Genomic DNA, 15,879 nt, shown 5'->3' with positions numbered 1-15,879 from the left:
CATCATGTCTGAAAACGGAGAAATATAGCTAAAAATATGAAATTACAAGATCTATTTGCATTCCTTTATCCTGACGCCAATATTTAAATTACCATAACAAAATTTCTCAATTATTGCACTGTTCTATTTTTGCATATTCTGAAGAAAACAATCTAATTTAAAATATGTGATTCTACAATCACAAAAATTGGCAGTTTGACTCAGACAGGTGAAGTACCTGAAACTTTAAATTCTTATTTTACATTTACTAGAATCCCTTACATTTCATTTTATGAATTCAATTTTAATTGAATAACTTTGTTACGTACAAAAGATTAAGTTTGTTTCTAAAGAAAGATAAATTTGAAACAGATGTAAGTTGGCAGTAAGTTTCCAACCAGTTCCTATTTAGCTGCACGCACATTTTCAATGCATCTCTTGTGAAGCAAGTACACTACAACTTAAATGTTTTAACAATATGCACATGTCAAACCCTCATACTTAATCAAAACCAATTGTTCTGAAATCTATGGAGACAGTACTCCTCTCAGTGATCACGGTTTACATGCAAAATTTCAACTGAAAAGTTTAATCAGTTCCCCCCACCCCAGCAAAAAAAAAAGTTACAAAATATACAATCAAACATGGCTCAAAATTAGCTCAATTCTTCCCCTTCTGCCCCCCAAAAAGGAAGCCAAGAAACCAAGCATGGAAAGTTTTAGCAGAAAATGAATTTTCAGAATATTATGAGAAATTTTAAACAGAGGATCAATGAAAACCATTTTGCAACCTTACTTTGGAGCAATTGCTTTGGAGCAATTGCTCTGATAAAATGAAGGTTACTAACCTATAACTGCATTCTACAAGATGGACTCCACACATTCATGCTTTTGGGAAGCACTAGCAGTACAACTCATAGCAAAACCTTCTTGTAGCAGTGCCCACTGAAGAGCTCTCACACCTCCCCCAATCCTTCTTTTCATTGTTCCTGAATGTTCTGAGGGCAAAAGTAGAAAAGGGGACATGGCCCTCTCGTCAGCTCAGTTCCTTCCACTGCTTTCTTAGGTCCAAGATTTTAATTAGGACTCTGAAGTAGAGAGGAAGGTGGGCAGGGAGTGTGAATGTGTAGAATCCATCTCAAAGAACTCCGGTTACAGGGGACTAACCTTCATTTCTTCTTTGAGTGACCTCTACACGTTCCCACTCTTAGCACAGTTTGATAAGCAGTACTGTCAATTGAAGAAAATGGTACACTGCATCCTATTTCAACAGTGACTGAGTACTGCCCTACCAAATGCACATCACATATCAAGATCCTAAATCAAGCGGATAACATTTAGTAAATATGTGTACAGAGCACTATGTTGCAACTCTGCAGATTTCAACAATGGGAATATGTTTAAGCCATACTATAGAAACTGACTTAGCCCTAGGGGAGTGTGCCCTCACTCTTGCAGGAAGAGGGGCAGAAGCTAGTTTGTAACTCTCCTTCATATGTAGCCTACCCCATTTGGAGAAGCATTGTGATGGGATTGTCTATTACGATTATCTATAAGAAATAAAGTGATCTGAGGACTTTCTAAAGTCTAGTTCTTTTTCAGATAGAAGGCTACTGCCTATTTAGCATCTGATGTGTGCAGTTTTGATTCATCTGAATGTGCAAGTAGTCTAGGAAAGACTGGTAGACTGACTAGTTAAGATGGAAGACAGTTACCACCTTGGGCAGAAATTTTGAATGTAGATAAAGGAACACTTTGTTTCTATAGAAAACTGAACAGTGGCTCTGCCTTTAAGGCTTGTAGTTCGCTTATGGTTCTGGCAGATGTTACTGCTACAATGAATGCTATTTTGATTGACAGATAAAACACTAAGCACTCAGTTTCAGATGATGGTCTCATAAGTTGAATAAGGACTAAGTTAAGGTCCCATGACGACTTGGAATCCTTGTCTGGCATTATACCCTTTAAAAATCCTTCATAGACCTTTAACACTATATCTTTCGTAGACCTTCTCCATCTGGGGAAATAGCATTTATGAGTAGATTGCTTTCTGGAGTTTGTCAGATGTACAACACATCCTGCTAAACAGGCTCTCTCTAAATCAGTGAATGTCCTACAGACCTTGCTACCAGGTGTACCACAGGTCCATATGCAAAATCCAACCATCCTGCTGAGGATAACAGATCTGTGGTCGCTGGTAGAGAACAGTATACTACACCTTGAAGAGGTGAAGGAGATCTGGTAAGCACTTTTGTCTTGACTACGCTTGAGCAACCAGAATTACATTGTTTTTATCTTCTGTTTTGTTCTTTGGATTAAAAGAACAATGGGTAAAGGTATGGAAAAGATCTATTCTCCAGCTGAGTAGGAATGAATCTGAAATGGAGTAGAAGCTCAGGCATCTGGCATCGTGTCTCATTGTGACCAGATCTACTTCTGGATGATGCCAAAAAGTGAAGATTTTCTTTGTATTTAGAGACCATTCATTAACTCCTCTTAGTTTCTGCTGAGACAATCCACCAGCTTGTTTTTTCCCCATTAGGTGAAAAGCTATCAGGTAAATATGAGGTATGCACCAGCTCTGTGGCGCTGTAATATCTTTATGTAGTTGTGAGGAATGAGCTCCTCCCGGTTTGCTCACATTGAACATAGCTGTCGAATTGTCAGTGAGTACTTTGTCTTGTGAGGCAGAAAGGATCTGAGAGTTAGACTGATTAACTTCAACTCCAATACACTAATATGTAGCTGTTTTTCAAAGTGCTTCCAATGACTGAGTCATTAGGTCATTGAAATGCATTCCCATCCCAAAGTGGATGCATCCAACTGATAGTTACTGATGGGAGTGGAGGCTCAAATGCCACTTCTTTCAGGATGTTGACTGTGTCCATCATGTAAGAGACAGGAGCTTCTCTTCCGGGAGAAATAACTTAAGGACATGCTGTCTGAACGTGGCCGGTAATTTTTCACCAGCCTATCTTACAGAGCTCTCATTCTGAAATGAGCACATGGAGTTATATAGGTTGTTGAAGCCAGCTCGGCCTGAGGAAGAACATTACTGTCGGGTTGGGGTTCCCCTGAAGTCTGATAATGGCATACTGAGTTTTTAAGGATCTTTCCTTTGGAAGGAAGACTTTTTCTGTTTAGGAATCTAAAATTACCCTGAAGACAAGGATTTACTGTGTAGGACTTCTATTCCTACAACTATTTGCAGATCCAACTTGTCCTACTGACAGCGCAGAGGTATTGGACCAGACATTCAGAATAGTAGCACTCGTTACAGAAAGAGCATAACATGCATTTAGGGATTTACGCTTACCAGCCACCTTATGCTTCGGTCTAGGATCTAAGGATGTTATAGGACTCAATCCAGAGGAATAAGAGCAACTTGGAACAGTGACTGGACCTACTGACAGGGGCTGGCATTATGTACCACAACTCCTCCCAAAACCAAGAGTACTGGATTCAGTGGAACTCCTAACAAAATCAGCTCTGCCAAGACTGACACCTGGACCATTCTGCTACATTTGGAATGAGGATCCTCTGGTACCAAGGGCTTTATCACCCTTCTTCCTGGATCAGAGGATGGTATTTTGAACAAAAACTTAGGATGCTACCTCATAGTTCCCAAAGGAATGACGGCCAATGCAGGCCACTCTTTACTCATGGAACCAGATTCATCAGCACTAGAGGACTTGGTCTATAGGCCCTCCTGCTGCAGGAGGGCTTGGAGCAGATTTTGACACTCCTTACGGGCTCTTGAAGTAAAAGTCCTGCATACTGTGCACTGGAAAGGAAAATGTCCCTACGATAGCACGAGACACCTCGTACAAGTGAGGGAGAAAAGACAATAGTGAAGAGGCACATCTTAAATCCTGGCCACCTTCCCTTCAGATCTGCCTCAGAATATGGGAACCAGCCTGGTGTGCAGAACCTATAAGTATCCTGATAATTTCAATAAAATAAAACAATTAAACTACTCCTAAAACTAGCTAATAGGACAGAGTTGCTTGAAAAGGTGAATCTGGAAGGGTTCCAGTCTGTTTGCAAATGTAGTTGGAAGAAACTGACACAGCTGGAGTGTCACCTACTTTATAACCTCATCCTCAGAATACACACAATAAGGGTGGGGGCAGGAAGGAGTGCAAGAATGCTCCAATGGGTCTGGCTATGAATCGTTCCACCATCAGAGCTGCACTGCTGGCACATCCCAAAGTGGGAATGTGTAGCGGTCACTCAAAGAATTAAAAAAACTTTTCCATTCATGGTCTACTTATTGGAGCCTTATCAGTGTAACCCAATTCTTGTTAGCATGGATTGACAAACACCTAGTAGCTGGAGAACTACCTGGTTGGAGGTACTAGACTGGAGGTAGGTGGGGAGGAGAGAACATACCTAAGGTTTAGCACCAGTGAGCAGTGCATTTCCCATGATACTGTGATTTCTACTAGGGTGCTTTCCCTGGCTTGGGACTCCATCTTTTGGATCAGTCTCTGATAGTAGGTATCTGATAAATCTGAAGCTCATCACACAACCCCACCAGCTGCTGCGAGAAGCATCATTCTGGTCTTCTCCCTCTAGAATGCTTCCTGGATGCTGAAGGGAAGGCATGAAAAGGAAGGGCTCTTCAGTTCTCTAACCTTCTCCCAGACTCTTGGCTGCTGCAAGAAGGGGAGAGGAAAGTTTCTACTGCTCTCCACCTCCTCCAGTCTCTGTTTTTTGAAATTTTCCCCACTACTTGTCTACCTGTTGCTACGCAGCTTTACCAACAGCAATGTGAAACAGACATGACTGACAGTTTCACTACTGCCTATTGATTTCTGAAAAGCAATAGTGAAGCCCTTTTGTTAGTTTTACTTTGCCACTTCTTGGCAAAGCTAGGAGCAGCAGCAGTGCCATCTGCTAGCAGACAGCACTGCATCAGTTTATACTGTTCACAGCTGGAAGGTTCTTCGTGTAGCCTTAATTGGCTGGCAATTAAAAAAAAAAGTTATGAAGAAATTGATTGTTTAGGCCAGCCACACTCACCAAGAAACATTTACACCCTGCCACTTGGAAAAAGGTGAATGGAGTTTTCAAGATTTGACTGTAAAACATTTTAAACTATGCAATATTTGTGTACATGCATTTAAATCACTTTACCTCTAAAATTAGGTTAACATTTGTAGTCAGAGCTTGCACACGATGGAAGCTGGCAATTAAAGAAATTGGCAAGAATCCTTGTTTGTCCATCTTTCTCCTCAGAAAAAAGTCTCTTTCCAAATTTTCTATGCTGAAATAATACTCACTGGAAAGAGAAACATGAAAATATGAGCCCAGTGTAGGGTATAGTTTCTTTAATTATTTTTAATCCAAGTTCATCCTTGTCAAAAACTTGGTATATTATTATCATAAAAAAGATTGATATTTATCACTGTATGTTTGTTACTTATGAGCTAAAAGTTATAAAAACAGCCTAGGTAATTAAATAAGCCAAATGAAACAGTACTTTACGGTGATCAGTACAGTACATTCATCCGAGGTATAATCAAGGCCTCATTTCTCATTCACCCAATTAGCATAAATGAATGACAAAGTAAAATAGAAAAGCAGTATCCCTTTTCTGATCCTTCTTTCATGGATGAGAGGGCAATGGTATTCTCTCAGCATTCATGTGGATGATACCCCATATAGTTGTATCAATATCTCCATCCTGATCTGTATCTTTTTCTACTACTCAGGTAGCCAGCATATCAGAATGTTCAGGTGCCCTATCCTAGAGGGAAGGCATAGGCACAGGCATGCAGTCTACATCACATCTTCATGCAAGCTCAGGTGAGAAAGAAAGACAGAAAGAGAGAAAGACAGACTTTCCTTTTTTCAGTACACTGAGGCGTAGTGCCTGAATGCTCCAAAGGATACTTGGCAAAAGTGAAGTTCTTCAGAAATAAAAGGTATTAAGGGAGTGAGATGTGGGAGGGAAAAAAAGGTGCAACAGGCTCTCTAGGTATCCCAGGTCAGGGGAGGGATAGGTTGAGGGACGAGGAAAGAGTCTCTAGGGTGACTAAGTTGCTTTATGAAATGATCCCAAGATGTTAAGATCTACCAAATCAAATGATGGTGCAAAGGCATGAAGGAATTATAACTGGGAGCCACTATAGAAAGATATAAACCTGAAGACATCCTGGAAAGAGGTATGGAAGCTCAAACCTGCAATAGCTACCAAAATGCGGGGCCCCTCTGACAGATCCTGCATGAGACTGTTTACATGCTACCTAATTTCTTGGAGTGGAAGATACCTTGTATGAATGTGGTCCTTTAGGAACTGGATACTTTAGGGAAAAAGGGGAGTTGAGAGTCGAATGCTGAGAGGATCTGAATGCTGAAAAGATAAGGCATTAAAGTAGATGAAAGGAATTTTGGTCTCTGGAGAGAATCATATTACATGACCTCTCATGAAGTTGAACTAAAGACAGAAGGTACTAAATAGGGGACTGCAATGTCTGAGCTGTAAAGGAGAAACCCAATTTAATTTTTTCTTCATAGCCTTCAGTACCAAAGAAGTTTGAAGAGCTAGCACTCTACATGAAAGACTTAACTCCTGCAGAGAACGGACACAACTTCAGAACTGGAAGAGATGAAAGCCACTTCTGAAAGTCTGAACCAGCACAGAAGAGTCTTTAAGGCTCTTTTTACCTGAAAAGCAGGAACTTCTTCAGCATGCTATAAGCAAAGTAAACTTTGATCAATGAGGTCCCTATGCAACCTTTATTCCCCACAATAATATTCCACATGCTATTCTGAATTCCTAACTTTTTCCAGCTGAAAGACAAAACAAGTACAGAGACACTAACACTGTTAACTAATATGTTACCTTTACATCTATAAGGTAAAGTAAAACTCAAGATGTGTTTGACCTAATCTCCCAAGTTCCAAAAGCAGGAATGAATAAAGGAAACTGAAGTTGACTCAAACTCTTAACTACTTTACTGGTATCCACCATTCTGGAAGAGGGAATTTGAAAGAACATTAATGAAAATGTTTATGTTCTTCCTGTCTTTCGCTAAAGTCTTTTGAACTTATTTTCCCTCCCCTCCAGAGATGCAAGTTTGGATATACTCCTGTGATAACTTTAAATGAAATCTACTTTTTGATGTGAACTAAAGCATTTCTGAAGAATCAACATAAGGTTTGAAGCAAGTCTGATGCAATATATAGTTATTTTTTTTAATAAATTTTAATATGCATGCCTATAACAATCCTCCTCCCCAATCAAGTTGGTCCCCGTTACATGTATAGAATTGCTCTATCTTGACATTGTTGTTCTTTACTGTAATCAGAAATCCTCTCAAATCTCAGATGGAGATTTAACATTTTTCATATTAAAAGGTTAATAGTTCTAAAACTCATTTATACACAAGAATACAACCTTACTTATCCAAAATATCCTTAGTTCCTTGAACTCCAAAAAGAACTCCTCTCTGGAGGGCTGAACATTCTGTACAAGTTTATTTTGCATGAACTTCCCTCTTTGGCATTCTAACTTTCATAATTTATAATTAGAAAAATATCAAGCAGAATGTTAAACACTTCCATTTAGATGACATTTAAAAAATAGTTGAGGAAGAAATGTAGCTTTCCACCACTGTGTTCAAATGCAACAAGAAAGGAAAAAGATTACGCAACCTCACAGATTCCCAGAAGCATTTAAAATGAGGGGGAAAAAAATGAAAAAATTATATTCTAAACCTACTCAACAGTATCTCTCATGAAAGGCAAATTCCACAACCAACGAATCTTAGGGATTTCAAACAGGCCAGGTGACCAATGACTCTGGTTAACCAGCCATCTTAAGCCTTTAACTGACACTTGCCAACATCTTGTTGCTAAAAGAAAATACAAACAACATCAGAAGTGACCAATGTGTCTGACATTTTGCTGAGCATCAGAGGGGGACATCAATGTGTCCTACCTTAGAAGATCTGGATTCTACACTGCATGCCCAGAAATCTGACCAACAGTGGAGTGTCTGTGCTCCTCCCTCACTTGACTGAGGACAGTGGAGGCCGATTATCCTGACATAGAGCTGCATGTCCACTGTCAAGTCTCAGAGGGGCCTGGCTGCAGGAGTTAGAAAAAACTGCAATATAGGATTGAAGTTGATAGCCGTATGTCAGATACTTTCTGCCCTTAAAGAGGCCTTTTTCTTAATTTTTTTTTTTGCATCAAATGTTACAAAGGAAGCAAGAGTAAAATAAGCAAATCGCTTCATGGAATACAAGGGCAATATAATCCACCACAAAGGCATCACAGAGAAATGCCACTGGCAAATGTAGAAGTGTAGAATATCAGCCAGTGGTGGAAAATGTCCCTTTTCAGTAGTGACTTAGTGTGTTCCAGGATTTTGCATGATATGCCTCTTTGCAATAATCAGCCTTCCAAATGGTTTCTCGCTCCTTAATGATGTACATCGAAAATAAGTATTTCAGATTATTGAAAAATCTAGTATATGGCTCATTTAAAAACATATTCTAATTTGGTTCTTTCAGGTGAAACACACTGACAAAATACAGAGCTGAAAAGATTTTTTAAAAATGTAATTGAGAACAAATGGGGGAAGTCCCTTCAGAAATTTGAGCTACATACCCAGGAAAGAGTCTTACATGATAAGAGACAAACAGTACTTTAAAGGACAAGCAGACAGACATCCATTCTTCAATTTCAAGCCCAAGTAAAGGAGGATATGTACCATAAATAAGGAAGGTACATGGATTAAAGGCAGATGACTATAGTACCAGAAGGTTGAAGATCTTTCTCAAAGTTCTCACTTCTCAGATATTCAAGTTTTTTTCCACCCCATTACTCAGCATAATTAAGCAGATATTTACTAGTAATGGATACACCTATGGTTGGTAGCTAGTATCTCCAGTGCTACTTAAGTGATCTACTGAAGACAGAGGTCAAACATTGTTTGAAATGAATTATTTTATCTTAAGTAGATGCCTGAATTTTGTCTAAAAAAAATTCATACATTAAGCAGTGTACTTACATTTGACGTTTAATGTATTCTTTGAGCAGTGTTTCATCCACAGAATACATTTGTACTCCTGTTCCATCGTCATAGTAATACATCATACTAGCATTAAGCTCTGGTTGAAATGGCTGATTGGTCCTTTCACCATATAGTTCTTGGTAACCATACGAATACTCACAGTTCACTTAAAAAAGAATGGAGTGAGGAGTAAGGGGAAGGAAAAGAATTTCAGATAAAGAGAAAAATTCAATAAAAAATATTGTAAGGGATATAAACAAACTATTATTTGTGCAACAGGCATTCAGTATCTGTTCTCAATAAAAAGTGTTCAAGATATACTACTTGCAACGTGACATGCAAGCCACATGGATTAATATACAGGATTTGATTTGAGGCAAAGGAGGTTGTACAACTTAATGTTTAAATCTTAATATTAACTTATATTTTCAATCTTTAACATCTACTCTCATACTTCGAGGGTTTCCTCTGCCACGCCCTCTTCCTCTGCCACGCCCTCTTCCTCTGCCTCTAAAGAATCCTCGAATGCTGCCACCTTCACTTCTGACACTGGAAACTTCATCATGGTCATCTCTTTTCTCTCTGTCACGGCGCCAAGCTTTTAAAGAGAAAAAAATAGTACTGTATAGACAATCAATTGAGAGGTTCCACCATGAATAGTCTCAGAGAATTATTCCATGGGTATTAGGTACATAGTTTTGCACTGTAAGGCGTAAGTCAAACATCATAGAAGCTGACTAGTAAAGCAGGAAGTGATTTTCAAGTATAACGGATTTCAAAACAAAAAACTTATGAATTGCCTTAGCCATTCCATGTTTAAGGCTGACATTCGCTCTTTAACAATATTTTGAAATGTTTTAAAGTCCACAGGCACACTCGGATTCTCTTGGAAACTTTACTGCATCATCCGGACCCTAGGGTTGTTGTATTAATTTAGCTGGAATATGAGCTCTCTAACAGCTAATATTTTTAAGTGTTCTCAAATCTACATCCATACTCAGATTGTTCTGAAAATTTCAATACCTCATCATGACTAGGGATAAAGTTAGTACAACAAGTTTGGGATCATTTGACCAAGGTGTTCTGCAGATAAAATCAGATCCCTCTGGGGCGGCCATAACATTCAAATTGCTCTAAAATTCACATATATACAGTGTGACATTGCACTCCATATATTTTATGGAAATATGCTAATAAGTGTGACTATAATATAACTGGAATATGCTTTATGCAAAAGATCTCTTGTAAGGTATCATTACAAAGCTTATAATCTACTGCGCATGCTCCTCCTATTTGTATGAATGTATCCTCCTTGTATCTGAAATGAAGTATAACTCTGGGGTCCTATTGTAATTATGCAAAGTATGAGCCATTAATAGTGGTTTGGAATCTGGATGGCTCCCATTGACTAGGACAATTGCCTGTAAATGGCTCTGTTTACTTGCAAACCTTCATGGGTGGGCCAGCTCATGGGTAATGAAGAATGAGGTCTCACAGGACATATGACCACATCACATAATACTGGAATCCATCTTAAAACTGGTGCTTTTCCATTTAGAAGGAGGGGTGGGGACCCAGAGAGACAAAAATTTCCCTCCTTGTGACAAAGCTATAAAAGGGGGCGGAACAAAACAAAGGGGGCTGCCAGTCATGAGAAAACCCCTAGTTACCACCTGAGCTGGAACTAACAAGGACTGTACCACGGGAAAGGACTGGTCCCAGACTAGGAAGGAGTCTACTTTGTGAAAGAAGCTTATTGGAATATCTCTGAGGGTGAGATATTACCTGTATCAGTTTCTTAATGTATTAGGCTTAGACTTGCGTGTTTTTGCTTTATGACTTACTTTGTTCTGTCTATTACTTGAAACCACTTAAATCCTACTTTTTATACTTAATAAAATCACTTTTGCTTATTAATTAACTCAGAGTAAGTGATTCATACCTGGAGGAGCAAACAGCTGTGCATATTTCTCTACCAGTGTTATAGAGGGCAGACAATTTATGAGTTTGCCCTGTATAAGTTTTATACAGAGTAAAATGGATTTATTTGGGGTTTCGATACCATTGGGAACTGGAGGATAGGTGATCTGCTGAGAAGTTTTTGGTTGAAGTCTGCAGCTTCGGGGGCGAGGACCAGACCTGGGTCTGTGTTGCAGCAGACTAGCGTGTCTGGCTCAACAAGGCAGGGTTCTGGAGTCCCAAGCTAGCAGGGAAAATGGGACCAGAGGTGAGTCCAGCACGTCAGGTGACAGTCCCGGCCTGGAGAAGACTTTGTGGTGCAAACTTAGGTCATTTGGTCAAGAGACTCCTCCTCTTCCAAAAGTGAGTTGTTTATAAAATGTTCAGATTCTTATACAGTAAATTCTTTGTGAGTGCCAAAGTCCTGTATCTAAATGGTGGCTCAGGGGAACAAGCACTGACTGCCCCCTGAACCCAAAGGTCATGACTCTCCTCTGGAGATATGAATGATGTGCACATTAGTGCTCTCAATGTGCCTTTGCTTGGTGTCTGCAGCCACAATACAGTTCCTTTTGGAAATGTGAGAGGTGCATGTAATTTTGAGGAAGCTTGGCACCCCATAAGCATACCTGTCCAACCCTGGGATAGTATGGTGGGCAATACTGTGTCTGGGATATGTATGGTGGTATGGGATAGGCTGTTATGGGAGGTACTAGTTGCCAAACTGAGATAGTCAGACCAGAGAGGCCAGCGGAAGAATCCCAGCCAGGATAAATTGGGTCTATGCCAAAAACACTGGTTGAACTCCTGCCGAGAAGCACTAGATTTGACAAACCAGGAATGTGCTGGGCATTGGAACAGGCATGCTTGTTTCAAGCACCAGGCACACAATGCTGAGGCCAGAGTGCGAAGTTCTCAACAGGCATGCTCCATGGACAGCACAGGCGTAAACGCACTGAGCCTGAGAGAGTGAGGATGAAGACACCCACTGCAATGAATTAAACAGTTCACATCTTTCAGAGCTTTTGTTTTAGTCTGTATTCATCACCATCAGATTCACCTGACAACATCGCATTGAGATGAACAGGCCACTATACACACCTCCATGAGCCTCCTATTCTAAAGAGAGGTGTGCACAGCTACTTCGCCATACACACACTAGACCCAGATTTGGGCAAGGACTCTGGAGTTCCATTCTTTGCCCCCTTCCTGCATCCAGCTGGCACATGTACTCCTCCTCACAGTTGCACCATCCTTCTTTTTCCTCAGATCCATCCACACTCACCACAGCATGGAGAGAGCCATGAGGAAGGTGGAGCTGGTAGCTGAGTAGTGAAGTGTTATGTACATAATGCCTCATTGTACCCACCCCACAACCACCCCTTAAATCATTCCTTCCTCACTATCACCACGTTCTCAAAAAGGCAAATTCACTACCAAAAACTTTATCAGAGTGAAAGTGGCTTAGCACTCCTTCACGTCCTTCATAGATTAATGAAGTAGGGCTAAACTGAGGCCTCAAAGCCAAGAAATACAGAAACTTCTCCCGCAGCACCTTAATTCTGCCCTGCTGGAGCTGGCAGTAGGCACTGGGACCAAACCAAACCTAACATACCCCTAACAAACATCTGATTTTCTGTGGTGTGCTGTGTTGTGTCCAACACAATTCTCTATCATCATTCCTCTTGACACACACTCCATGATACTCACTAGCTGTACCGATTTAGGGATTAGTAGCAGCAAATTTCTAGATCTCTATTTTCTGACACACATTATGCAGGAGGCCTGAGCAGATGATTTAAAGCAGATGGCCCTCTTAGCTCTAAAATATAATATATTAAAGATTTTAAAAGGTTGGTGGAATAACTGCCACTGTGTCCTACAGAGGCTGACATTGCAGAAGGTATTTCAACAAGATTAGGGAAAACAAGATTGTTTCAATTCATTCTAGCTCTCTTACATGTTCAGTGCTCACCAGAATTTCACATCTGCACTGGCACTCTCACTGCCATGCATCCTCTGTGCCATGCTATGGCTCAGGGGAGTTCCAGTGGTCTTCTGGCATACATCATAGTGTACTATAAGGCTCAGTCAGGGCTAACTGAAGGTACGGTGATGTCTCAGAGGAAATGCTTAGGACAAGGATGAACAGGTATTAACATCTGAAAAGTCTTTAGTGATTTGTTTGGAGTCAGTAAAGTGGTCAAGAGTTAGCTAAACCTGACCTGCACACATTTGCTAAGCTGGACCTAAACTCAACATATATCCTAATCAAGAAAAGTTTAAGAGCTACCTCCTCTTACACTTCACTCTCTTTGCTGTGCTCCACAGGCTCAAGAAGGGTACCATCCTCTGATCTCTCAAAAGGGCAGAGTTAAGGTTGTGTGGGGGGTGTGGTAAGTAAGACATCACTTTAACTTCTTATTTTCTGGTTTTGAGAGGTTAAGTTTGGCCACTCTCCACATTCTGAAAGGGCACGAGTCAGTGCTAAACAACCTTAACTCAGTTAACAACACACTTGGCAGTGATTTATTATTTGCAATTGTGTGTATGTATACACACTGACATTCCCCTCTGGTGTTATCTGGACCAGTCATCTGCTAGGCCTCTCCAATCCTTGACTCTTGGAGCCAACCTTACCCTGCTCTGCTGTGAGAACCCCCACTCCTGGGCTGTTCATGCACAGCCTTTGGCACATAAGCTGCTCCCAGCTGCTTGCAAGCAAATGACACTAGTCAATATCTCTGGTCCCAGACAACCCTGGGAACCTCTGTCTTGCAGTGTCCAGTTGTATCTGCTAGATGGTGCACGCTTACATGTTTGTCAATTTAACAAATAAATTGATATGTACCAGGCTTGTTCTCCCAAGGAGAGTCTCTGACATACTGCAAACCAAATGCACTGCTTCAGGTAGAATAAACAAACAGATCTATTAACTATAAAGGTAGATTTAAGTGATTATAAGTCAAAGCATAACAAGTCAGATTTGGTCAAATGCAATAAAAGCAAAATGCATTCTAAGCTGATCTTAACATTTTCACTGTCCTTAAAAACTTAGATGCTTCTCACCATAGGCTGGCTTTTCAGTCGCTTGATGGTGGTGGTGTCTGTAGATGTAGGTGGGAGAGAGAGAGCATGGCAAAATGTCTCCCCCTTTTATCATGTCCTTTCTTTCCTCTTGGCTTTGCCCCCATCCATAGGCGCCGACTTATATGGGGCCTGGGGGCTAGCCCCATGAATAATATCCAGGGCCGGAATCAGAGGGCTCTGGGGCTACTGCTGCAGCAGGAGCCAGAGCCCCTGATTCCCGGCTGCGGCGGGATTTGGAAGGCTCTGGCTCCCGCGTGCCTGGCAGCCCCCTGCCCCTCTGATCCTGATTCGGCTGCGATTGGGGGGATGGGCCTCTGGGCTGCCTCATGCAGCAGAGCCTAAGAGCCCTGCCGATCCCTTGGAAGCAGCTGGAGGCAGAGTTGCTGGCTGCTGCCCCAGGAGCCCTGTGAGCCCTCGGTTGCGGCGGCGGCTGGGATGTTCCCAATTACCCCTCCCCGAGACCCTGCCCCTAACTGCCCCCTGGGACCTCAGGACCCCACCCAACTTCCCCAGGACCGCACACCCCTACCTGTCCCCCTGATAAACCTCTTAGACTCCCATGCCTTGCTGCCTTGCTGCTCCCCCCTGACTGCCCTCCGCCATGCTCCCCATGAGCCCACACAGCTCTCTCCCACCCAGCACCTAAATTCAGGAGTGCTCAAGCTCGTTGGGGCAGCTTTTTTTCATTTTCTCCCAAATCAGTTTCAAGGTGTGGCCTCCTAATGCCTGGAAAAGAGACAAAGGCCGGAGGAGGGTGTGAGTGCCTGTGCGGACTTTCTGGGAAGTGCACGTGTGGAAGGATGCTGTGATGCTTGGAACATGGCAAGAAGCTTCACCTTTCTGGGTCTGACCTCGGAGCATTAGCATGCCCTTCCACATCATGCACTTTCCAAAGTGAGTCTGCCCAGGCTGGTCCTGGGGCAACCAGAGTCGCTGCACCCCCACTCTGCAGTCAGATGTGACTCTCAGCCAGACAGTAAAACAGAAGGTTTATTAGATACACAGTTTAAACAGAGCTTGTTGGTACAGAAAACAGAACCCCTCTGTCAGGTCCATCTTGGGGGTGGGAGCCCAGAACCAAAGTCTGGTCTCTCCCCAATTCCCCCAGCCAGCTCCAACTGACACTCCTCCTCTGGCCTCTGTCTCTTCTGGACAAGGAGGCCACCTGATCTCTTTGTCCCCAACACCTTCAGTTGGCATCTTGCAGGGGAAACTGAGGCACCCACACAGTATTCAGAGAAAATATTAAGAACATTCCCACTTCATCACAACAGATGCAACAAAATATAATACTGTATATTGAAGTAGGCAAGTGCTGCTTCTGACTTTCCACTTTTAATTGACCCTTGTAATCTTGTGGCACTGACGCGTTGTAGCTCATTTTTATATATCGGCAGGGCGGGGCGGGGGGCACCACCATTTTGGGCCCCACCAAAAATTATACAAACCTGCCGCCTATGCCCCCATCCCCTTCAGAGTCAGGTGAGCATTACCTCATCGCAGTTTCAAACTGACTAAAGGAAGGGGATGACCCCCCCCAGGGAGTAATAGATTATTTTGTTGCTGCCCAAACCAGTGTCCATTGTTCTTGTGAGGCTGGGCTGGGTTTGTCCCATCTGTGCCCTGAAGAGGTGAGAACTGCCTTTCTGTTCTTGGAGAGTTTTTGCATGGGCTTGCTTTAAGCCACGAGGATACATTTTCAGCCTCATAACTATACTACATGAAATTATAAAAACTATAACAACCATGATCCAACACTGTATTGGATACCAGTGTGTGGTATCCAATACAAAACTTTGTATTGGATACCACACAATCATTTTA

The 15,879-nt window shown here is 41.8% G+C and overlaps 1 protein-coding gene across 5 annotated transcripts in view; it reads right to left on the bottom strand.

The window, feature by feature from the left end:
- LARP1B (La ribonucleoprotein 1B) overlaps nt 1-15,879 on the bottom strand; it is a 116,563-nt gene that overhangs the window by 42,204 nt on the left and 58,480 nt on the right. For all 5 annotated transcript variants that reach the window (XM_039540143.1, XM_039540144.1, XM_039540147.1 and 2 more), the window contains exons 6-8: nt 9,461-9,604; nt 9,004-9,172; nt 5,118-5,262 (exon numbers count right to left, since the gene is read on the bottom strand). In XM_039540143.1, the coding sequence (XP_039396077.1) occupies nt 5,118-5,262; nt 9,004-9,172; nt 9,461-9,604 (458 nt within the window). The remainder of the gene's footprint in view (nt 1-5,117; nt 5,263-9,003; nt 9,173-9,460; nt 9,605-15,879) is intronic.

The sequence above is a fragment of the Mauremys reevesii genome, linkage group 5 (genome assembly GCF_016161935.1).
Source record: "Mauremys reevesii isolate NIE-2019 linkage group 5, ASM1616193v1, whole genome shotgun sequence".
NCBI classification, from domain to species: domain Eukaryota; kingdom Metazoa; phylum Chordata; order Testudines; family Geoemydidae; genus Mauremys; species Mauremys reevesii.
This window is presented reverse-complemented; position numbering and strand designations above follow the sequence as displayed.